We start from the raw sequence: 26,074 nt of genomic DNA, 5'->3' as shown, positions 1-26,074 counted from the left end.
TCTATAACGAGAACTCAGAGTTCGATTTTCCCTTTCACACTGCAGCTATTTACTGTTATATGAAACATGAATTGCAAATTAATTCCAAGCTTGAGCTTTGCTATCTCTGCGTGAACACATAAACCTTCAGAAATGCTTTAGATCATTGCGCTCTCTGGTTGCCTGTTTATTTAAATTCTGCCTTTTCCAAAGCAAATGTTCCCAGGAATCAAGGTGTTTTTGTTGCAAAGCTCTAACTGATCCAGTGGGATTTGCTTCCAACAGCCTGTCTCTCCCCCTCGCCTTTCAACACCAAACTCTGCGCTCCAATCAAAATGAACCACCAGGGACCCCCTTTTCCCTCCCCCCGTGAGCTACGCCGACTCCGAGTGCTGTGATAGCAGCCTCTCTGCCATTGATCGCCGAGTTTAGCGTGGCGCATGCATGCCACCGTTAGCAGAAAACAAAGACCTCGCTGCTTTTAATAGCGACTCACGCCATTAATGCAGCTAATGTCTTCTGTTTGCCTCTGCCCCGAAGAACGGATGAAAGAAAAGCAGACAGCAATTAAAAAGGTTAACGAGGATCATATTCTTCACACAAATCTTTGAACCTCATAAACAGGCCGATATTGTTTGAGGCACGCATTTGCAGGCCACAAGTGATAAAAACCCACCTTCATGTCATAATTTCATATAATCAAATTGTGGATGCTGAATGTGAAAAGGCAAACACGGCGCCATTGGTCCAACCAATACGGACCAGGAGGATCGCTTGAATAAATTATGAAATAAATCAGCATTAACCCCACACAACCCAGCTTGCGGTCCACCACGACACACCGTAAGCATCCTTTTTTGTTTTTTTAATATTCAGAATAATTCTTCCTGGGATTTAATATATATAACTCCTCAATGAATACTACCTGCATGTCTGTTTATTTAATCAGGGGCTGATTTAATTGTGACAGAGAATAATTTTTTTCTATTTTCTGAGCCTCTATAAAATTGCCATCATTTTTAATTAATTCTTAATTAAAATATATTACACCACAGCTTCTACCCATCTCTCTTGATATTGTAACATAATCAATTCAGAACCATTTACATATCATTAATTAAAAGCTTTCCTCTCTCATCCTTAAAATCATAATGAGGGCCGATTCCTCATTAGGAACCTATAAGGGAGAAAATAACAATACAGCAGAGAATAGATGCTGCATCCTGCAGTGACTCCTTTGTATCGCACTATTTGAAACAATTTGAAGCAATGAGGATCATTTTCATTCAAAGTGTTTACTCAGCGGATATCATTATCCATTAGTTGCATGTGGAAAACTAATAAAGTGAACAACACATGGTATTACCATTCAAATGAAAGACAACAACTAAATAACTAGTTGCGATCTACATGTATTGTATCTAGTGGTGTAGTGCTCCCTGGAGAAATGGGTATACTCTAAATTTGCATTTCCCCCCCAAGTAGTCCAGAAAAACATCCTGTTTTAGAAACAGTGACATAAGAAAAATGTATCATTTGTACTTGCTCTCAATAACAAAATTATCATGACTTGATGTCGTTATTACTGGTAACACAAGCAGTAGGAATTAATGTAAAATGTATTTATCATGAGACAGTATAAATAATAATGGAAAACAATATTTCGTAAACAATGAACGAAAATAGCTAAAAACATTCACTATTAGACCTCATTATTATTTTAGCTCAGTTCATAAAGTATTTGTCCCAATTCTAGTGTTTTAACTCACTTTAAAATCAACTACCAGTCTAGCTACTGGTACTATAAAACTTAAACTTAGTTCATGTAGGTTATTGAATAACCGGCGGCGCCCACCCTAAGGATCAAACCCGCACCTCAAGCAAGGCTCCGGTGCATGATCGCAAAGCACTACCATTGAGCCATTGAGCTAAGACTCTGGACGGTTATTACACCTCAGGACCTTTTTATTTTCCCCGCCGTATAGTGGTGTGCGATACTGCAAATTTTGGTATCAATCCGATACCATGTAAATACAGGTACAGTATCGCCGATACCGATACTTTTGAAAATGATGGTATATATATATATATATCATTATTATTATTTAATTAAGGTAGCTGTATCATCAAATTGCTTATTCACAATAAATGTTCAACATTTAAGTGTTTTTGTGTTTCCTTTTTAAACAAAGGACAAAATTACGACAACGTTTATTGATGAATAGAAAATACTTTATCAATGTTTCCCCTCACCCATCAGTAACATTCCAACCATAACAAAATATTTTTTTACAGTCGTTCTTAAACAAAGTGCACAAAGTGATCGTATACTGTTCAGAAACTACAAATACAAAAAATGACTACAAATTCTGCCTTCAGCGCTTCTTTTTCAACCTAAATAAACAAGATTAGTTAGTAAGTAAAAAATTACCATGCAACAACAAATATAAAACGACATACTAAAAACAAAATTCAAGTACAATACTAAACTACTAGATCGATATTATAGTGCCAGTATCGATCCAATATTGATACTGACTTGGTATCGATAATATCAATATTTGGATGGATCCGCCCACCACTACCGCCGTGACACACCCTATTCTGGCCCCGATTTTCTCATCAGTCCTCATGCCTAGCTAGCCAAGCTAATTAGCGAAGGCATGGAGTACCAACCAGTTAGAGGCAGAGGAGTGTGGACAATGGCGCCAAATCCTTAAGTAAAAAATGGGTAATCTGGCTCACCTATTACTGAATGGTGATTTAGAAGTGGGTATACGCCACGTACACCCCGGGCTACACCACTGACTGTATCCACCTGCGGATAATGATAGCAGACTAAACCAATGTCCTAACCTTGGAATTAGCTTACAGTTAGCATGCAAACAAAACAAGGCCCTTTGCGCCTAGCAATAAATAATTCCGTATGAATATAAAACTCTGTTCTATCCTCTTTGATAATTCAGTTGAACTGCACATCTGTTCTGGAGCTATGCTAATAAGAACCCAGGATCATTTATTATCAAGACTTAAAACACACACATGCATATCTTTCTATCTTGGCCTGGCTCTCGAAGGAAGGAGTACTAATATCAAATAATCATGGCCATTGTTATGCAGAGGATTGGGCATATCCTGATTTTTATCAGCCGTCTTTCAAAGGTGTTTGGGCAATACATGTCAGCGTTGCATGTCTGGGGCTTCCACACGTCAGATAAAAATCGCTGTACTTGCTGTTACGGCAGCCTGACAGCAATTTGTTTCAATGTTTTGTCACACCGCTGTTGGCGCAGTTTGTGTGGGCCGCTCGGCGCAACGGCAACAGCTCGCAGTATTTTTCCGATCGTCTTTTACTCTCAGATTAGCAACACATCAAACGCACGACGCATTTGCGGCATTCTACTACACGAGCATGTAAAAATATATTGCAAATGAAATGTGTTGATTATTATCTAACACCTGAATGGCAAGTGTCACTTGATCATTAACGCTTGCATTACTTTTAAAATATACTTGCCAATCATTCACACATCCATGACTGTCTTGCCCTTAAGGCGTTTTCCATATGAATAAGTTCATGGATTTAAATAATAATGTTAAAAATATTTCTGTCATTTAAAAAAGGTTTACTAACTATTTGAATGGATATTTACCAATTGTATTCATGTTTAAAGGAGAATTATTGTCTCCAAACGTACCTCTTGTTTTCGATAACGTATTTTCGTTTGCCAGCTTTCGATAGAAAATGTCCGAAATGTTATCCAGTGCCATCCACTTTGAATTATCAGGCAGGAATGCCGTAAGTAAAATTTTATTATACTTTATACATAAGAGTATGGCTACAAATGTAGACCTTAATGCAATTTTTTGTTTGAAATGGCGCTGCAGCGTAGGCAGAGACTGACGTTATTTTTGTGTTTCCAATTTTCACCACATGCTAATGAAGACAGTTAAACGTGCTGCAAGTCAACTCCAGGGTCTTCATTTGTGGTTTCTCGGCATCACCAACATTTTCATTGAAAACACTACAATGGCTTTATTTATTCTAGAAAAACACACGCTCCAAATATTCAAGCTTCATGTCTGTGTGAACACGTTTCAACAATACATACAGTAAAAACATATTTTACTAGGAATAAACCAGTTATCGGCTGAAACGATTATCAGTGCTGATATTCAGTATTTTGACGAATATCGGGTTCTATCTTTTTTTAAAAACCTGATGGCCAATAAGAGATCTAATTAAAACTGTGTTCACGTAAGGGAACTATTTCACTTTAAGAGAACTATTTTACTATAAGAGATACTGTTGACCCGTGAAAACTCTATGCACCTTATTTTTTTGTTTGAAATCAAAATTAAGATAAGTGAAAAATGTAACGATTTGAATATTTAAAAATTTTGGGCAACTTTATTTACTCTCTAATATATCAATTGTTTAAATAATTTTGTCAAATCTGAAAAATATGTTCAATAAACACATGCCTAAAGACATTTCAACAAAGATTTGAATTTGAGTTTGTGTTGTTGTTTTTTTTACTAATAAACGGAATTGCCCTGGGGGGGGGGGGGGGCATATTGATCTCTATATTTTGCTAATACCTACAGTTCAAGTCAAATTGTCCTGCCTTTAAAAAAAAAAAATTTGACTTTGACATGGGAGTACTGAGTGAGTTAATGAAATCCTATCAAAGACAGGAACTCTATTTTTACACCGTGATAATTAAAGTACGACACAGTTATAATTTACAGCTTGAGCTTAATTGCATCGGAAAAGTAAAATGGGGAAGATCTATGAAAGGAGATTAAAAGTGTGTGTGTTCGGGGGTGGGGGGGATCTGTGTATGTGTGTGTGTCTGTGTCAGTGCACACACCTGAATCAAGAAGAGTGACTATAAAAACGCATCTAAACAACAGGACGGTATCTTTCAGCATCAGAGAACGTATCAAAGATTAGGTAATAAAATATGCATCGTCCTATTTTTCCGCTAGCAAGCCCTTTGACAAATCGAGTACAATCCAAAATCTCCATAAATCACGGTTAAAGACAAGTATATCATCACCAGCGCATATATCTTCCCCGGCCTGACCTGTAGACTAATGAGAAAAGGCCCAGACTATCTTGTCTGATTAATTAATTCAAAATGTCGGCTGTTATTCAAATGTGAGGCCTGTGTTATTTGAATAACACTTGACAGCAATGCCTGAAGAAATCATTTCTGTTTTGTGAGACTGCTGCGACATTACTGATGAGAGCTGGTGGAAAAGAGAAGAAACTGGGACGTTTTTTTTTCTCCTTCTTCCCCCGTCCATTTGCTTCCTCTGCCTCATCTTCGTTTTCATGATCGCTCCAAGAAGTATTTCTTGATTTCGCCACCCACACCCACTCACAATTATGGTTCTGAGGATTTTTTTCCCTGCTGTTTGTATTCCCTCCCACTGCCAGCACAGATCTACAGGGCAGAGCATTGGCTGTGTGAGAGACATGCTGGCAAAGAAGAAGGTCATGATTTTTACAACTGCAGCTCCCCATAGCTGACAGCCCGTGCTGCCAAAGTGACACACTCTGTTTGGCTTTCCCACATTCATAGAGTGCACAAGCGCTTTGTCTTTATCGCCGAGCCTGCCACACGCAAACACAAATTTACACTTGCACAGAAACAAATGCATATTTGTTCTATGTTCACACAAAAAAAGGTGTAAAAAAATAAAAAAGTCCACATAGATGGAAATAAAAAATAATAATGATTTGTCCACATCTATAAATAACAGTAAGGGCAGTAGACCAAGTCTAAGAAAGTATTTTTTAGAAAAGTAACAAAAGCCTAAACGTTCACAGAATGAATTGATGAAAATTACTGATTAAGTTTTCACTCTAGGCTTTTTTACCTTTTTTTTTGTTCTACATTTTAACACATGTACCTGGTTTTAATCAGCACCTGTGCTGAGGAATCATAACTTTATATTGACACAATAGTTAAGCAAAATAAGCACATTATTTGAAAGTATAACTAAATGTTGAAAGTAGTTTTTCAGTATAGACTTCTGTTTGGCTTTTGACGTGTAATTAACATATCCAATAAAAATGTACACATTTTTGTTAAAGATTTTTATTACCTTAAAAAAAAGATCCCTGAAGGGTGATAGAGGAAATAGCCTATTGACTGAAATTGTTAGTCATAGAGTTAAAGAGAAAATTATTTTTTTTAATCTGAAACTTTTTTTTTATAATTATGCAAAACCTGGGTCAAAATGAATCAGGATTATTATAGCTGTTCCTGGGAAATAAAAGAAAATAGAATAAAGAAAATAATCACAAGAGTGCAAATGAAGTATTGGCTTTGTTAGTTAAGCAGGATTACACACATAAAAAATAATAAATAAATAAATACAATTCTGATAATTAAGAAAAACTTAAAAAATTGACCCACGGTGCTATTACTAATCCAGATAAACAAATGTCCCACACGGGTTGAAATTAAGCACTATATTGTCTTTGTTATTAGTAAGTGTGTGTTAACACACACAAAAAAGTTTCTTGACACTTTTGGATAATTAAATACGTCTCTGGGTCATTTTGACCCGGAAACATTATTGCTGTTTCTGAGAAATGCACATAATACACTGGTTAAAACAAACATAAACAAGACAGTAAAACTGAAATTTAGCACATGTGATATGCATGTACTGGGAATAGTCAACATTTAATACAATGGACATTTTGGTAATAAAAGCAGTTGATATTTTGTGAGTAAATAAGTCTAAAGTTGTCTTCTGTCACTGCCTTATTTTAATTCCAGCCAAATGACACCCATTCAACAAATTTTGCACAGCATTAAAAAAGCCACTTTTTGCTCATACAAACATTAAAATTAATGCTGGATGAAGTTTTCTGGGGGACGTAATTTGTTTAAGTTACGTAGAAAAAAGAGCGCAATTTTAAAAGTACCTGTATGTGTGTCATATTTAGGGGTGGGTTATGATTTTCAATTTAGTTAAAGATTTCAAAAATTACCAATTTGACTTTCATGTGGACCGACGACATTCTCAGAAGAACCAATGTTACAAATAGTAGAAACTAGAAGCTGGTGCATTACTAAAAACATGAATATTTAGGCCTCATTAAGATTTTTGAACCCAATGCTATTTATATTAATCCCATATGGTTTATTGAACATGACCTGATCAAAACAATCAATACTAATTTAAATAAATTCGAACCACAGGCCAGGCTGTGTAAATGTAGTAGTAAAAACACACTGTCAACTTATGACACTCACATTTTTGCGATTGCAAATATAAATTAGAAACACTCTTGATTTTTATTTTTTTTTACGCAGCCCTTATCCTGATCAAAGCCCCAAAGTTGCCAACAAGTTGGAGCTACTCTTGCTTTCTTTCTTCTTTTTATATACGTATAATAAAAAAAAGTCTACGGGGGGGGGGGGGGGGGGGGGTTAGTGGGCCAAAAAAAGAAAAAGAAAAGAAAAAGCAAAGCAAGAATGTTCGTGCGAGGGCCCGGGGGCAGTGCGAAGCCCTTCTATCGCTTCCCTCATCAAGCACGGATTCTAATCAGGGCTTGGGAGATATAAGACGCTCAGTCATTAAATAAATTAACTCTGCCACTCCATGCTCTCCTTCAGCACCCGGGAGACGCTCGCCGTGCTCTGCATACTTACACAAGCATCACACACTTCACCTTCACACTGCAGCCTAGCAGGCCTGCCAACACACACGCACGCACACAATTTAACAACTAATGCTGAATATTTAGAGGCGAGGCAACCACACCTCCCTGTCCCTCAACAACTGCTTATGTTTGCATGGAAAGCTTTTACTTAATTGCATTAAGGGCACAAAAACTAACCTAAGGACGAGGGTCGCAAATGCGAGATGACAAGAATGCTCGGGACCGACGCCGCGGTTCCTTGATCACGCAAATGCACCCACAATGAGGACAGGAGCTGACTGCCGGCGCGCACGGCTGACACAGGCGGTCAAAGCTGACAAGCGTCTTCGCCGAGCACCTGCGCTACAAATGGATCAATAAAACGGGAGATTCATTCACTGTTTAACTCATATCCTTGCACCCGCATCATCTTCCGGATGTAAAAAGTGCACGCTTAATGCGCATCAATCATTTTGACAGAAGGAGCGCTTATTTCAAGAAGCCAGCGTGAGGCGCAAGTCAGCAGAACGGCGCTTGACAAAACTTGCCATTTGAATTTCAAACTGCATTTTGCCGAGATAAACGTCCTGAGAAAGTCCTTACGTTGCAATTTATATCATTTTAATTCACCATTACTTAGTGAGGGACTACCTGGGAGGGAAGGCGGCCACATTATGGGAGAGAAAGTAAGAAATGAACAGAAAGGTCTGGGGATTCTCTCTTGCAGACACAATTAAATATTCATGTGGCTCCACCTAGGACACAACAGATACAGATCATTATCATGGCAACAGCGCACCACCATTTTGTTCACACGTTCGGCGCTGGCTCAATACGTGTGTGTGTGTGTGTGTGCGGGTGTGTTTACAATTTCAATGGAATGACTCATATGCTGCCATTGACGGCTATAGACGTCAAAAATTCATTTGAACTATTGCTATTAGTTTCACATTTTTCTCACTTTTGTTAACAAGAGTATGACAACCTAGGGAATTTTGTTTTTACATTTAGAACAGATATTCAATTTGTGATTAATTGTGAGTTAACTATTGAAGTCATGCGATTAATTACAATTAAAAACATTTGATCGTCTGACGCCCAGAATTTTCAAATAATATTTGTTTTCTTTTTTTAATTAGGGCATCAGGTGATTTAAATGTTTAATTGTAATTAATCACATGAATTCACTAGTTAATTCTGGAGTAATCAAGAATTTTGTATCTGTTCTAAATGTACAATAAAAAAAATTCTAGGTTTTCTTACTATTGTTAACAAAAGTGGGACAAAAATGTGAAACTAGTAGAAATAGTTCAAATGAATTTTTGACGTCTATAGCCGTCAATGGCAGTGAATAATAAGGATTTTCATACCACTTTTTTTAGACCAATGCAAGTACAGGTAACGATACCACCATTATTTTTTATACGTACATTTTCCCCAAAAACAATGACAGATACTCTTATAGAAAGACCAATTCAAATACTAAACTCTTGAGTAATTTTAGTAGTAGATACCAAGCGCCGATACCACAATTAAGTTAATGGCAATTCTCTTTTCTTCAAATTTTTAATTTCTAGTTCCTGATCGTAAAACAGTCATAAGAGGGTGGCCCACATATATCGATACTTTGAAATAAGGCCAGGTATCGGCCCAATACCAATACACAAGAATATAAGGAGGTTTGATACCACTTTTTTGCACATGTACTCAATGTTTGATTGATCAACAATACTGGTACCAAATACCGATACCACTACTACTTTTGATACATAAATGTCCCCCTCCAAAAAAATATTAACAGATCATTTTAAAGAAAATTCTATATACCCCAACATATTATTTTCCTTAAAATTTCAACATATTAACTCTTTTGCTCCCAAAAGCGTATAAACATGTTCTATTTTGAATATTACCACGCTCCCAAAGACGTATTGTTTACGTTTTTTAATGGGGTTATTTTTTATGCTAGAGCATACAGAAGGCTTTGATGCAGCCTCCGAACTGAAGAGAATGGTTGAAGCAATGGTAGTTATTACAAAAACGGCCAGCGGGTGGCAGCAGAGTATAAGAGATCAAGCAGGGCCATGTTGCAAACAAGTTGATTTAAAACAGAAAAAGATATATATATATACTATTTTCTTCCTGATGAAAAGAAGAGACTCTAATCTTTCTTTTGGTAGGTTTCATGTTTTTATAGCAATAAAACACAATATTCTGTGGGCCTTGCAACATCAGTCAAAATCCAGTAAAACAGCCGGATTGCTCCAGTTAAAATGGCTGGGAGTGAATAAGTTAATAGCAAATTTCTATTCTTCCAATTTCTACTTTATAATTCCTGATCATCGCCGCCATCATGAGTACCAATATATGGTATCGGTGCTCGCCCATCGCTAAAAAACAATCTAACAATTTTTCACAAACCGGGCTTGTCTGAATGATGATCACAAAATGATAGTACAGGTAAAAATGCAGATTTTCATTTTGTTTTGTTGACAAGGAAAGCAGGCGCTGTTGGACATTTTGCTTAATTTCTCACTGAATAATGCATGAAGCCTAATGACAAAACGCAGACATATGCATGATGTGGCTATCTATGAAGGCTTACGATTTGGTGTGGATCCAAATTAGGATTGTTTGGTCTTGGCAAAGCCCGCGCTGTACTGAGTGCCAATTCAGCCATATTATCACTTTAAATCATCTTGCGTTATATTAGGAAAAACATTAAAAATGCTCTGGGTTGTAATTACAAGAATAACCAGGTTTACGTTGAGCCCATTTCTGTACTCTTGATGACCTCCACTTTGGAACGAGAGGAGACCCTCGTATCTGTGTCTTTTGTTTTGTTTTTCAAAGCCTATCAAAGAGGAGCAAAGAGAGGAACAGCATTCCCCCGCTCGCTGTCATTAATCATCGCTTTCTGGGAGCAAGCGCATATTAATTTCTGTCATCCCAAACATCATTTGGTATTGTTAAGCCTTAGCGCTCGTTCGCCAGCAGACGCCGGCCGCCGAAGACAGGGCCTGTGTGGCTGCGTTTCAGAGCAAGAAGCCTTTATCCCCGGGGCTCTGACACCAATTAAGCCATTTCACCCACAGACGAAAACAGGGCCCGCTGTTTCAGTGTAACATGAGCCAGCACCTAGCCTGCTGGCCCCTTGCCATCTTTCCATTACTTCACACACAAAAATGCTCTTCAAGGACTTAGAATAATAATAATAAAAAAATGGTATGCTCAGCCAATGGTCATACAGTGACAGCTGGCTAAATTACAAAGGCAGGAGAGGCCGTGTTTATGCGCTGATCAGCGGCTGGGGTCATTGCAGTCTCCCACTACAATAGTTAATTAAAAGTATTATACATGCATATTTGATTTCAGAGACAACATCAAAACAATTTAATCGTAGTGTGCCTCAACTCATATAGAAAAACGCGCCGTGTGCACTTCATTTTCCCCACAGTTGCCTCCTGCAAGGCAGCAGTGAGGCGCTTAACTCAAGGCTAACGCAGAATAATGCAAGCTTTGTTATGAATTAAATATTAGAACTCTTAACACAGCAGCCAATAAGAATTATTTGCCTTATTAAAGCGGCAGAAGACGCTGATTAAAATTTCATCACATTGCCGTCTTTTTTTCTATTTCTGCCTTCAATGCATCATTGGTGGAGCATTGCTTGCAAATGAGAGAAATAACAGCATATATTTTCCTTTTTATTTTTATTTTGGAGAAACTGTAAGAAAACAGAGGTGATGTATTTTCATCTGAATATGTGTGATACAAACTGATTTTCAATTAGAGTCTTTGTTGTTCAACAATGTGAACAAAGCAACACGGGAGCACGTTCAAGTAAATACACACCTACAAAGCAAGTTGGGAGAGCGACAGCGAAGGACAGCCGACCTCTTTCCAACATGCCTGCACTCACAAATGACGGGTCATTTAGTTGTCCACATGTAATGTGTACAGAGTAAATGAACATCATGGTGTCTATTGTCCCAGGAGGAAACACTAGAGCTAATGAAATAGGGACCTATAAATAGCAGAGTCATTACTGAGAGAGGACTTGCTTTGCACCAGTCTCACTCTTCTACACTATATACTAATAACTGGCTCTCTGGTTTTACATATGGTGCATAGTGGCTCGCCTATTGAGGGACATGCGAGGAAAAACTGATGCAGGAGAGTGAAGTTAAAAAGATATGAAGGGAAAAAGCATGTTATAGCTCGTGGAACATCAGCAAGCTGTATCAGTTAGTAGTCAGATCTAATTGGCTCATTGTGGCCAAATAAACATCTATATATAATATATTTACACCTATTTATTTATATATCTAAACATCTATATACTATCTATACAATAACCTTGTATCATAATATAAATATATATGAAATTTGTTGATGCGTTCATTCTATGGATCTGTCATTCAAAAGCAAATGTAAATTTTTACAAGCAATGGTTAGTTGAGTAATGAAAGTTGTGCAAGGAATTGGCCTGTATGTCACTATTAAATACACAATTTAATGTCATAGTTTGCTTAAAAACCATAGAAAATAATAATATTAATACAATAAAAACAGTGCAAGGTAAATCAAACATAAACTACTACTACTGGTGATAACACAAACACATACACATATGACAAGGATTAATGTCCTTATAAACTTTATTTATTAAATGCATTGCGCCATGCAATGCATTCTGGGAACTGAAACATTATTATTATTATTTTTTTTTTATAGTATACGGTATACAGTTCACACCCACCAGTCCACAAATAATAAAAATGTGCATATAATTGACACCCATTGAAATGCACTGGGTAAAAAAAAAAATATATATATATATATGTATATATTGTGTGTGTGTTAATTATGTATTTTTTAAATCAATTGACCGATTAATCTTTCTTTTTCTTCTGGGAACTGAAAAGTATTTTTTTAAACACTATATACAGTTGAAAAAACACCAGTCCATTGAAATGCATTAAGAGGGGAAAATGTATATATTTATAAATTAATCGATCGATTAGGTATTGTTTATTTTACCATAAATTGGCATTGGCTTAAAAAAATACCTATCAGTTTGTTTTATCTTTATTTATTTGTTCATTTATTTTTGTTTTTTTATTCATTTTTATTATTTTTATTTTTTATTTTAACATTTGTTTATTTTATTTTATTTTAATTTTACCATAAATCTGCATTTGCTTGAAAAAAAAATACCTATCAGTTTGTTTCCCCTTTTCATTGAAACAAACAGTATGTTTGTTTGTTTTTTACAAAAGAAGTATACTTGTAAGCCCAAATGTACTTTTTTTTTTGCAATCGAGGGTCATTTATTATTAACTATGAACAATGCAATTGTGACTTTGAAGTATTATTTGGTACATTTGATATCAAGTCAGCAGCAGTATTTTTCTACTGGGGTCAACTTTTGATCACCTCTTTTGTTCTCTTTTTTGTTTAAATATATATTTTTTACTTTGGCGCGAGAGCGCAAGGAGTGAAAATGTGCAGCCTGCACACGCTGTAAACTCATTTCAATCAATCCTTCCCTTTTGCATCCCAAGCAGCCTCTGCTGGCTGCCAGCGCCTGAAGATAACTATTTCACCACCTCTGTCATGCCTAATTAACAGCTCAGACGTACAATTCAGAAATTTTGCAATTAACCTACTAAAATATTGTTGGAGGATGCTAATTGTTATGCCAGTTGCCATAAAGGCTCATTTGCATAACGCATGTGCAAAAAAACAATTATGAGCTGTTGATCGCACAGGAGCCGGCGAGAAACGCTTCCAGCGACAGAGGAGGAGGAGAAGGAGAGGGAGAGACGTATGCAAGATGGGTGCAGATGGAGGGACACCACTGGATCATGGTGCAAAAAGCCTGATAGTAGCATGCAAAGACATCTACAGCCGGCGTTTAGCTTTCCAAATGAAAGCGATAAATATTCTTTGTTTTGTTTGGTGCTGTTTTTGCTCCCCTCTGTCTTTGTCATCTCTTCCCTGATTGGGAATGGGAGTGTGTTTGGGAGCTGCTGTGTAGATAATAGCTATATCTTGCCGCGTCCCCATCGTGCTTTCGCAGAGGAAGCGGCCATTGAAGGCAGTGAGGAACCCAGCTGTGCGCGAGCCATTGGCCACAAGACTATCTAGTCAGTGCAGCCGCATCACTGGGGCTCCCTGAGACAAAAAGCAGCCAAAGTCAATTGTCTTTGCTGCTGAATAGCTCGCTGTTTTCTCCTGTGAGCGCACTGGGGCTTTTTCAACACCAGTAAAATTACAAAAGGAAAATTAACTCAATTTAAAAGCACATTTTATTGTGCATTTTGCTGTGTGGATTTAAACAGAAAAATAAGTATATGTTATAGTATCTAAGGTAAAGTTTATGCCAAACATGCACTGAAATAACATTTGTCAATCACTTGAATGTTTCTTTTCTGTTTTGTTTATTATTTTAGAACATATTGTTATCCACAATTTTTAAGAGAAGCAGAGTTATATTATTTAACCACATTATTACTTCTTGACACAAATTTAAAATTATACTTGTTCCGGGACAGAACAGTTTTAGTGGTTGAATATTAATATTGATTCATTTCTGACTTCTCAGAGAATCCAAGTCATTAAACTCAAATGTGAGTAACGTCTATAGGTCACTGAAAATGAAAGTATCCGCATTAAAGCACTATACACTATGCTGATCTGGGAGCAAATACAAGAATTATCAATGCTATAATAAATGCTTCAAGCACTGTATATTTAATAGATCTGTCAAAATGAATGAATGAATCGACAACTAATTGACTATTAAATTAATCGACGACTATTTTATTTTCTGGTTATTTAAAGCCATTATTTAACTTCTAAATCCTCCGATTTCAGCTTCTCAATAGTCATAATTCTCTGCTTTCTGTCTTCCTTTAAGAAAATAGACTAGCACGTTTAATCAAAATAAGACATTTCCAAACACTTGCTTTCAAACCAGTGATGGAATCACTTTCAAAAAGGTTGGTTAGTACAACTTCAATCCCTGTAATATTGCTTAACTGTTGTCTTTATTTAAATCGCTAAATAACACTAAATAAACAACAATAGCTTAAAAAGCGGTATTTGGGGAAAAATTGGTTTCCTAAAATGTTATCTGATTCATCGATGGAATGATCAAATCTAAAAATATTTGCCAGTGACAGCCCTAATATATGATCAAATAATAACCAAGCATGTATTGATCACGACTATAAAGCAATTGAAAGGAGCTGCCTCATTAGGTAACATTGAAACGAACGTTCCCAATAGATTTCAGAAATGCTTAGCGTCTAACTCTATTTGCTGCAGGTAATGCTTTTAGTCTGCCTTGCTTGTGGTTAATTACCGCCTCATCTTGGCCTGCATTTAGTTAACACCGTCTCCCCTGCTCAGCATCACATGGAACACGAAAGACCCCGATAAGCATCTTGAGCTTTTCAAACATACCGCTGGATTCACTTTTTGGAACCTGACGAGTCAAAGGTCAGCACAACAACAAGCCAATACGTAGCCAAAGCAACGCCATGCAGCTGCGAGAGCCGCGGCGAGGACGAAGCCTCTCAGTGGCGCTCCGTGATTTAGCTTGTAATAGTTGTGTGTAATCTCTCGCTATTGATTAAACCTCACTTCAGAGAGGCGTCCTGCAACAGAACCTCTCTCTTCCTGCTCAGAAATACCAGGTCATCTTTCACCTTTGTTATTCTTGCCTCTCCCGCTGCTGCTGCTGCTTGCCGCTGCGAGCCACTCTCACAAGCATGAAAGCAAGACAGGGGAGTCGCCGGTCGGCCGGCAGGTTCGGGTAAACCCGCCGCGGGAATAGCTGCAAAACTCATCTGAATCAATGTATACAGCTGGCGGCCAAAGGGACGACGTGAATTTTCATTTTTTTCCAAAATGATTGAGAATCAATTATTTCAGTTTATGTTAAAGAAAATAAAAGCCTGGATGGGGAGGAGTGGTGCGGGGGTGAAATTCCTGCTAAAAAGACTAAATTTTGTGACAGGCAAAAGACTTCATGCTGCCACTTAATCTCATTTCTTGCATAATGCTTGATTAGCATATCAAAGTGAATTAATACTTCCAGGCCATTAGCAATGCAGAATAATGCTGGCGCTCTGCAAAAACCAAAGTTCTCAAAAGTCCTGAAAACGTCTCGCTTTTGCTTGACAACGTCCTCGTCAGCCCTCCTCTTAACATTATTTACATCGCCGCGTATTTAACAGCTTTCCAGCAAATACATGGACAAACAATTTCCTAAATTATTCCACACAATTTTGTTTTCAGTATTAGAGATGATTTCCATAGCAACCATAGGACCCTGTCCCCCTCCCCGTGTGCCATTTGAGGAGACATGAAAAGGGTCAAGGAATCCCTCTGAGCGATGCTACATGGGCCGGTGAAAGGTGCACTGTGTGCTGCAATAACAAGGCGGTCAACGAGGCTACCACGCCAGCTGAGCTCTGTCACACACTCCAAACCGCAGTCCGCCTCTGGAGCACGCTGAATGCATATACGCACACACGTCTTCACCTTTCTTATCTTCCTTTTTTTGTGTGCCTATTGTTATAGTTGTGGCTGCTTAAAACTGTGCCACATATTTGAAAGCAGAAAATTTCAGGCTAAGCTCGTCATCTGATTTTGCCTGTTTACCAAGTTATTATAAAAAATATAAAACCATACACATAATCCTAAAAAGTCAACAATTCACTGAAAAGCTTGTTACAAAATGAAAATTCACATCCTCATTTTTTCTCCTTGCATTGTCTTAACAGGCGACAATAAGCCAAGCGCCTCGGTTCGAATGCGGACCCTCGGTCTGCCTCCGTGACCGGCACCTGAGTAGGGGGGGGGGGGGGGGGGGGGGGGGGGAGTTCATAAACTTTTATGATCTCCCCCGAGCCAATTTCCTCATAAACCGCACAAAGGTCACAAATCTGGCAAGTTATCGGGGGGTGCTAAAATTACTCCAAAGCCACGACATTGTTTTCTTGCGATTCCATTTTGTTGACATATTGTTTTGCTATTACATACATATTACATATTTTTTACAATGTATTTTGGTTTGTTTTACTATGTGCATTCTGGAAATTTTCAGCAATCGTGTTTGTTCAAAAATGTACTATGCAAGTAGAGAAGGTGCTCTACTAAAATACAGTCCAGTATAGCAAGTTAAAACTTTTGTTTTCCATGATTACACTGTGAATAATTAGTGACAATATCAACATCTCCCCTGAGCCAATTTCCTCATAAATCACACAAAGCTCACAAATCTGGCAAGTTATCGGAGGTGCTAAAATTACTCCAAACACACAACATTGTTTTCTTGCAATTCCATTTTTTTTTTTTTTTGCATAGTTTTGCTATTACATACATATTACATATTTATTACAAAGTATGTTGTTTATTTTTACAGTGTGCTTTCTGGAATTATTTTTAGAAAGTGTGTTTGTGCACAAATATTAATATGCAAGGAGAGAAGGTGCTTTACTAATGTACAGTGTGGCAGCTTTGAACTTTTGTGTTGCGTAATTACACTGTGAATAATCAGTGATAATATTAATATCAGTGACAAATGTTTCAGTTACATACATATTAAACGTCTGGCTAAAATGCAGACATGACGTTCATAAAAAGCAAATGGAATTTACATAGAATAATTAACATGTAGCCTATAGTGAATTTGTAAAATATTTTTCCAAAATTAATTAAAATTGATGTTTACATGAAGTTACAAATTTACAAAGCACGTGGTTGCCATTATGTGCATACAATACAGTACATAATAGACAATATACAGTCAGCTCTGTAGGGCATGTGTGTGGGACTTATGAACCTTAAACAGTGTGTGTGTTTTTTCTTTACGAGCAGCCGAGGTTTGGATAAATAAAGCAGGTATGAGGATGTTTACAAAATAATACATGTCGGCTATATAGCTCCATTTGCTGCCATATTTAAATGGGTGATTGATTACACTGGACAAAGGTCCCGTGTAACCTGGATGGCAGACTGTCATTGGTGCACTGAGAGGGAAAAGTGTCTGATTGCTCTGCAGCTCAACTATGAAATATTTCACTATTTGCTTCAATAGACTTGGAAAACGCTTACCTGTCTTTTCTTTGATTTCGCAGAGAACGCTGAAGAGTGCTGGTTTCATTCTGTGACAGTTCAGTCCATGCTTCCTGTTTCAGTATAAGACAAGAGAAAATATTGATATAAGTTCACTGATAAGTCACATACATCATACACACTAATGATAATTAATACAAAAAAAAAGCTCAATATTTGTCCAATTAACAAAACAAAACATGGCAATAAACTCGATAGCCAATTTGACTTTTGCATTCAATGAACCTTTTGAGATATTTCCAGTTCTTTTACTACTGTTTGGCAACTCTGTGCACATAAACTTTTTGAACAACCCAAGTCATGTTTGCGCTGATAGACAATCATTTCAATTAAAAACTGTTGTCTCCACAGTAACAACCCTCTCATGTGCTTAAGCTTTATGAGGCGCTAAATGCACCTGATCATTGTCACTGTCATTAAACGCACCCCAGCCTGCTCTTATGCCTGGTAGGGGGGCATGTTTTAGTCATAATAATGCGTGTTCTCTGGGAGGAAGGGGGGCTACAAGTTAGAAAATCATCACAAAAAACAACCAACTTTGCTTGCGCCTCGTCCAGACTTTGATCGGTTATGGTCATGATTTGATGAAGAATGTCGCCGATGTCTTGTTTGCGTCCGTCCCCGTCCGTGCCATCGTGTCCATGTGGAGGAGGGAGAGCCATGCCCCCTTGTACCGAATGGCCGGCCAGACTGACGCCGCCGATCGACTGCATGATCCGGGCTTGATCGTCCATCGGAGCCGCTAAAGAGTCCGTGCACTGCGCCACGCAAATTGAAAAACTCATATACGAAATGGGCTAGAACATGTGCCGGAGACAATAAGGGTGCAAGGCAGCGTGGCCCCAAAACACACGCACACAAAAAACAAAAACAAAACAAAAAAAATTAAAAATAATTCTCAGCGATGTGGTGGCGTAAATGTGTCCAAGTTGCCTCTTTACGCGCGGTCCAAAGTGCCAAAACGGGAGACGGCGTTTGAAGAATACTGCCTTAAAATGCGTATTTACTGCAAAACTTCTAGTGTCAAAATTGTCGAAGGTTGTCCATCTTATCCACCGCGAATCTTCACGCCAATGTATCTTCTCGCTGTCTGTGGGATTTGACGGCTTTGGACACAATTGCTCCGTTGGTGATCTCTCATTTATTGACGCTCTTCGTGGGATTTCCGCTGCATCTCCTCGCAAAAATGTCCACAAGCCGGATCCTCATCGGGAGGCAAAAATATCCAACGCTGCAAATAATTCTTTGTAAAATTAAAAACCTTGAAATGAAGTCCACGTATTAAAAAATATGGTGAAGTCCGATTTTGTTTTGTAATTTAAAAAAACACAAAAAAAGTTGTGAGATTAGAAAAAACAAGCAACAAGGTTAGGAAATTAATAATGAGGCAGCGCTGTTATAAAGCGATGCGCCAAAAATAAAATAAAAAAATACCTTGCCTTGCTAAAATTTATGAGGTGCAGCCTGTGTGCCTGTGTGTGTTTTATGTTGTTTGATAGTGAGCGATTGACAGCGTGCCAATGCCACTCACTCAGTGCAGACGTGTCAGAGCAGGCAACACGAGGGGGGAGAGGAAAAAAAAATACACACACAAAATAGAAAATGAAATGCACGCCCCGCCCAACAGAGGAGGGGTCTACGCTCCTGTCACTTCTCACCCGAGCAGCGAAAAAGCCCAAAATGTTTCGAGAGAGTAGTTAGGCAGCTGATTATAGTGATGAAAGCACAGTCTTTGCGGGAAGGCGTCCTCGTGCAGCTACGAGCATATTCCCGCGCAGTAATCAAGATTTACTCCTGCAAGCAAGGCAGGCAAATACATAACGAGACTTTTATGCAGTTTGATGTAGAGCAGCGCGCTCTCCTGCTAAGGCTTTGGCTCACGCTCCGCGCGAGAGGCAGACATGTTTATATGATTGCAAAATGAAGCCGGTTCCACCAATCCACGTCTAGAAGGAGCAAGAGTGACGACGCGCGCGTCCTATTGCTTGGCAAATGCATGATGGCCAAAGCCCACCCACTCAATCCCTCCATCTTCACACTGCCCCTGCACAAGGGGGGGGGAAAAGAATGGCAACTTGTGATTGGTCGTTGCTAAGAGCGACATCCATTGCACAAAGCAGGCGGCGCTGCTCTGTGCTCCTCCGCAGTTGCTATGGCAGCAGACACGTTGTTGGGCTGCACGATGCAAGGCAGCAAGTATACTGTACTGTACGTTCATTCAGGGGGCTTTTTGCAGTTAAACATTTAGAGGAAGAATACAAGTTGATTGGGGGGAGTGCAGATAGAAGAGTTTACATTGTTTCACCATAACCATAACATTTACTTGGCATAAAAAATTTAATAAAAAACATCTAATGAACAAACAAACAACAGCAAAGAAAACTTTAATAGACTATACAGCCGATGTAAGTATTTTCAGTAACTAAAACATATGAATGTAAATATATTTTATTATGTTGCATTCAGTTCACTAATGGCATATAGTACACATGCCAAACTTTGGTGGAGGCAGCGGGTTCAGTTCCCTCTCAATCATGATGTGAGTGGGAATGGTTGTCTCTCTCTCTATATGTGCCCTGAAATTGCCTGGCAACCATGAGTCTATGTTGTAGTCTGCCTTTTGTCTGAAGTCAGCTGGGCTCGGATCCAGATCCCCGACCCTGTACAGGACACGGGAAAACAAACTGCACAATCTAACAAGACAAAGTGCAATTTCTGCAGAAATTGCATGGGAATGCTAAGCTTTGAATGCTTGTGCTTATGAAGTAAATTCAAGTATAAATTACTGAAATGTGGTCCAAGAAGGGTTTGAACCCAAGTATTCCGTAGCTAACATGACTTTTTTTGAAATCATGGCAAATGGCGTATTTATTTTGAAAAGTGTCATCTGATGCTGAAAGATAATTTGCATTTAATCATTTCAGTGACATTATATCACCATGAATAGATTTGCATTGTACAGTAAGCGGTGGGATTTGAACCCAAGACCTCTTGGTTACCGGTCAATGCACTTCACCAACTGCGCCACAGAGCCGTATGAGATAGCTGGTGAAGATGATAAGTTGTATGTATGGAAATTGGGTGGAAAGCAGGGCTAAGAAAAATTGCAACGTCTGTCCCATTGAAATGAATGGGGAAAAAATGATATTTAAGGTTAAATTGTAAAAATAATGTAAGTAATGTGGAATGAGACGATATATTCCCAGGAAGGCGAGAATTTTTGAAGCAAGTTGAAATTAGAACGGTGTACATCAGAAGTATTAAGTTTGGAGAATAAAAAGTGCATGATATAACAATAGAGGTTCGAAACAACATCCCACAATGAGACCCCATACAAGAGCAAAGGGGAGCAGACACAACTTGCGATTTGAGTTGCTTGACAACAAGTCGAGGTGACAGTGGACCAGATAGTCGTCCATTACTAATGGAGATCTCCATTCAAGTCGGCGAGACTTCCTTGTTCGCCGTGCCGCTCACTCGACAAATGGAAGGCAGTTTGCAACGACGGCGTCCAACCCAAGACACGCTTAGGACTGCCCCCTCATTTGAATAACATTTCGTCTTGGCAGTATGGACCAAAACTGCCAAAATTAAAAATAAACCAAAGCCTGAATAAATAAATAAATGACTAATTAAATAAATAAATTACTAAAAGTGAAAATAAAAACGGATATAAAAAATATAATTCAAAAATTAAATATAAATGTATTTATTTCTGTGTGTGTATATATATATATATATATTTGTAGTTTTTTTTTCGAATTATAGTTTTTTATATCAATTTTTATTTTCACTTTTAGTCATTTATTTATTTAATCATTTATTTATTTTTAATTTTGGCAGTTTTGGTCCTCCGTACTCTAAAAGTGCCTTTAACAAATATGTTTATTTTTTTAGTTTGGACTGACTAGACTGCTAAATTCAATTACTGCACACATAAAATACAGTAGTACTGCAGAAAGTAGAATTATATATTATGTTTAGCATTATTTTCTATCCATTGGAATCATAAAAAGACAAAAACACTTTGGATTAGACTGCAAAACCTATGTATAAAATGACCAGTTAGTCTGATATATGGTGCATGTATAAGTCTGATAAGACAAGTCCCAGAATTCATTTAAATTGCTGGTACGTTTGCAAATCTAGTGAAATTGATTTTTGTCAGGGTTTGTTCAAGTTTGCTAAACGTTTAATCAACGTTCGCTAGACATTCGCCTAGAGTTTTAATGTTTTGTTGTTTTTTATCACAAGGAAATTTGAAATTTCAAAGAAAAAACAAAACTCTAGACAAATGTTTAGCAAATATTTAGCGCATGTTTTCGAACTCTGACGGGAACATGCATTAGCTACTTTCGGCAATATGCAAAGGTTTGCCCATCAGTCAGATTTTGGCCAATTGGCCCTCCACGGCTGCAGCCGCAGGTCAACCATCTTACACTGCCACTGTTATAACCAACTTATGTTCGGTTTTCGCTGAAAACACTGTCATGAGCTATTTCCTTAAATGAACAAAAGTGCATCCATCCATCCATTTTCTTAACCACTCATTCCTCAACAGGGTCGTGGGGGTGCAGAAGCCTATCCCAGCTGACATCGGGCAGTAAGCGGGGTACACCCTGAACTGGCTCGAAGTATTTTACAGAAATCACGCCTTTCCCGAGCAAATCACCGTGGAGCAGTCCCAGATTGATATTGTGGAGAACTCCCTTGAGTGAATGACAATTATCAATCTGGCTATTGCCAGGTTAGGTTTTGACATCTCTGGATCTATCAATGCAACGGAATTGATACTCCCATGAGTCCCATCCCTAAATGACACAATAATGCTGTCAAATGGATGTTGGGCTATTTTGTATCAGGGATGCTGTCTGAATTTAACATTCAAACCCAATAACTAATTCAAACCCACTAATGTGTAAACATGTTTTTAAATACTTTCTTCTTCCTTCACTCCCAAAAACGTATTTACACGTTTTTACGTGATTTATTTATGATTTTTTTTTTTATGAAAGAGCCATACAGAAAGCTTTGATGCAGCTTCTGACATGAATATATGGCTTAAAGCAATGGCAGTTGTTATGAAAAATCGTCCAGGAGGTGGCAATGGAGTATAAGAGATCAGCCAGTGCTATGTTTTTGTCAGTGTTTTCACCAGGAATGTGAATATTGATGAAACTTAGCTATAGTCTAATGTTAATTGCTGCAAAACGGAAACAGATACAAATATACTTTTTTCCCTGATGAAAAAAGAGACTCAAATATTTCTTTTGGTAGGGTCCATGTTTTTATAGCAATAGAACACAAATTTCTGTGGGCCTTGTAAATCAGTCAAAATCCAGTAAAACAGCCGGGAGCGAAGGAGGTTGCTTCAGTGAAAATGACTGGGAGTGAATGAATTGAGTACTGGTTATTCTTGCACAGCAAAGATAGATTCGTGACCGTGTAACTTCAATAATTTATCAGAAATACATACATGAAATTCCACTGCCTGGGAAAAAAAGAAAAAGGAAAAGGGTCTTTAGCAGTTAGTATGGTTCATTTGTTTGACCTTGAAGTACAAGAGCAAGGCACTCTTGAGTTTAGTGAACAGGAGTCCCAAGACTGCTGCATTTATCATTGAAATGCTGAGCTGTCAAGTCACACCACATACCTGTCATGGAGGGCTCAAAGGTACACAGCCAGCTCTTCTCTTCTGTTGCAGTGCATGATTCTTCATTGGATTGCATCGCAGGCCTGTTCACTATTGTTTTCAGCCCCGTGTCAACATAATTCATTTCTGTATGTGACAGCTCCTGACTGTAAGAGTCTGGCACTAGTAGTTCAAATGCTCGCATGAGCCTGAGACTGCGCCTTTCACTGTTTGCAGCTATTCCTTATGCCTCGGTTCTCAAATCCACATTCCTCTTTGCATATGTCATTAATATGTAGCAGGTCGGCTTCATAGTAGAAACATATTTACTTTTGAGGTAATTTGACATGCTGCATACACACCGACTGTACATTAAATGAGAGTGAATGAGAGTGAAGGCCCAGGAACGAGCATGCAGGAATGTAGAGACAACACTTTGTCATCATGCTTCTCATCGTGACATCTGAAAAGACCCACAGGTGCTGTACAAAGTGACTGTGTTGTCATATTTCATTTAGGCATCCTTCAGCAAAGCTGTAATTGCCTAATTAGCTTGTTAATTAGAAGATTAGCATTTACTGATGGAGTGGCTTGCTCTGTTGTGATGAGAGTAATGCAGATTAAGTGAGAAGTTAAGGGTGCATAATTTCACACACTTTTACTGTCCACAAAGGGGTCGCAAATTATTCTTACAAGATCTGATTTTGTGTTTGAAGATGATGATCAGCAATGGTTACGCACGCAATGTGTATGTATGTATATATATATATATATATATATATATATATATATATTATCTTGATGGTTTGCACATTCGCCTTACAGTTCTGAGGTTGGGAGGTTCAAATCCACACTCTAAAAACAGTTGGGTCAAAAGTAACCCAATTATGGATAAAAAATGGGCCGATCCACTTTATGGGTCAATTTGACCCAACTTTCTGGGTGGTTTTATACAAAATGACCCAATTTTTTGACCCAAGTAAAAGTTTTACACTAAAAAAACAATTTCTTGACTCAAAGTTGGATCAAATTGACCCAAGTAGAGGATTGGTCCATTTTTGACCCAACTGTTTTTAGAGTGCAGGCTCCAGCTTTCCTGTGTGGAGCTTGCTTATGCCAGTTGTTCTGCAGATAGCCCGGCTTCTACCCACATTCCAATACTATGCTTCTTAGATTAATTAATTAATTAACACTAAAAGTTGTCCTTCTCTCTGGACTGAGAAGAACGGTGATTTCAAAGAGTCGCCAGACTTTTTGTTTGATATGGTTTTGCAGGTTGACCCTGGTCGCTGGCCAGAAGTCAGCAGTCCTCACTGTCTATCTTGAGTGAATGCTAACAAAGCAAATTCAGTCTTTCCAATACAATTTTAAATGGGAAAAACACACAATGTAACACCGAGGAGTCTTCTTCTTTTTTTTTAAGCAGTTGTCAAGACAGATATGAGTGATCACAAGTAACCAGTAAACTGGAATTGGGGGATAAAAGCTTCACTGCTCACTGCGATCAATCACGGTCAATCATACTGTACTTGTCTTCCCTCAACCGACGAAGAGATGTAAGTAGAAAGCTGACCTTATTTATTTATTTATGTATTTATTTATTTATTTATTTTCTGTGTTTTATTTGTCAGGTGACATAATGCAATCTGCACAGTTCCTTGGCAGATATCAGATTGACCTGAAAGTTCTGATTCAGCCTGTACAACTAAACTGTAGACCAGGGTTGACGAGTCAGCTCAACATTGTATACTTTTACTACATTCTAAACTTCATAAAGGTGCTTGAAAAAAAAATCTTCAAACTGTTGTAATGTTGCAATTCTATGACTATAAAAGTGGATTAATTAAATTAAATTATTTGCTTATCAGATTCCTAATAGAATATATTTGTACATTGAACACATGCAGTCCATTTCCTCTCCCTCTATTGTTTTAAAACTAATTTTTGGTTATCTAACATGCTGTAGATGTGCGTAATGACGAGAAAGATACTGGAAAACAAACTACACCACAGCCTGATACAAATAACAGATATATGCATTAGTGTTGTACGCGTATAAATGTAGATTAAACGATTAAGACTTAAATGTATTTATCTATTTATTTATTTTTTTTACCCCTTCCAAAGGACTTTCCGACAAACTAATGAAGAAAAAAAACCTGTGAAGAGGTCACAGTGTACGGTGTCTAAATCACTGCGGCCAAGCTGCCCTGCGTTCAGCTTGAGTATTGACATTATGCCAGCTATGACACCATAACTCAGCCCACTGCGATGGTCATTTGATAAATGGTATCATAAATTGTTGACAAAACAATTTGTGATGTATTATGTTTCCGATGGGTTGTACTGCTTATCAAATCAAGTAATCTGGCAGGGCTTTCCATTCATCAGCATAAGGCCAGCACGCACTGAGGATAGTGATGACTTTGTTGCTTTGGCGGCGCACGTTTCCAACGCAGTGCGGCTGCAGACAGGAGACACTCGTATGCACTACGGTAGCATACTGTACATGAACGTCAACAATGTTGGAATGACAAGTACGACTACCTAACTCCTATTTAATTCTTAATGCAAACTTCAAGAATGGGATTATTTTGGGGTCAGATTTTATGCATGAACATAAGGCAATTGAATGCCCACGT

General features: G+C 38.0%; 1 protein-coding gene across 7 annotated transcripts in view; it reads right to left on the bottom strand.

Moving 5' to 3' along the window:
- The window catches only part of pbx3b (pre-B-cell leukemia homeobox 3b), a 79,785-nt gene extending 60,061 nt beyond the window's left edge, over window positions 1–19,724 (bottom strand). Inside the window, exons 1-2 of one of the 7 annotated variants that reach the window (XM_086076209.1) lie at window positions 18,338–19,724; window positions 17,780–17,859 (exon numbers count right to left, since the gene is read on the bottom strand). In XM_086076209.1, the coding sequence (XP_085932335.1) occupies window positions 17,780–17,859; window positions 18,338–18,585 (328 nt within the window). In that variant the 5' untranslated portion in view covers window positions 18,586–19,724. The remainder of the gene's footprint in view (window positions 1–17,779; window positions 17,860–18,337) is intronic. The other 6 variants (XM_086076211.1, XM_086076213.1, XM_086076210.1 and 3 more) reach the window with 6 other exon arrangements.
- Between the last annotated feature and the right edge of the window lie 6,350 nt (window positions 19,725–26,074).

Source organism: Leptonotus elevatus, chromosome 5, assembly GCF_054856555.1.
Source record: "Leptonotus elevatus isolate MCC_2025b chromosome 5, RoL_Lele_1.0, whole genome shotgun sequence".
Lineage (NCBI taxonomy): Eukaryota > Metazoa > Chordata > Actinopteri > Syngnathiformes > Syngnathidae > Leptonotus > Leptonotus elevatus.
This window is presented reverse-complemented; position numbering and strand designations above follow the sequence as displayed.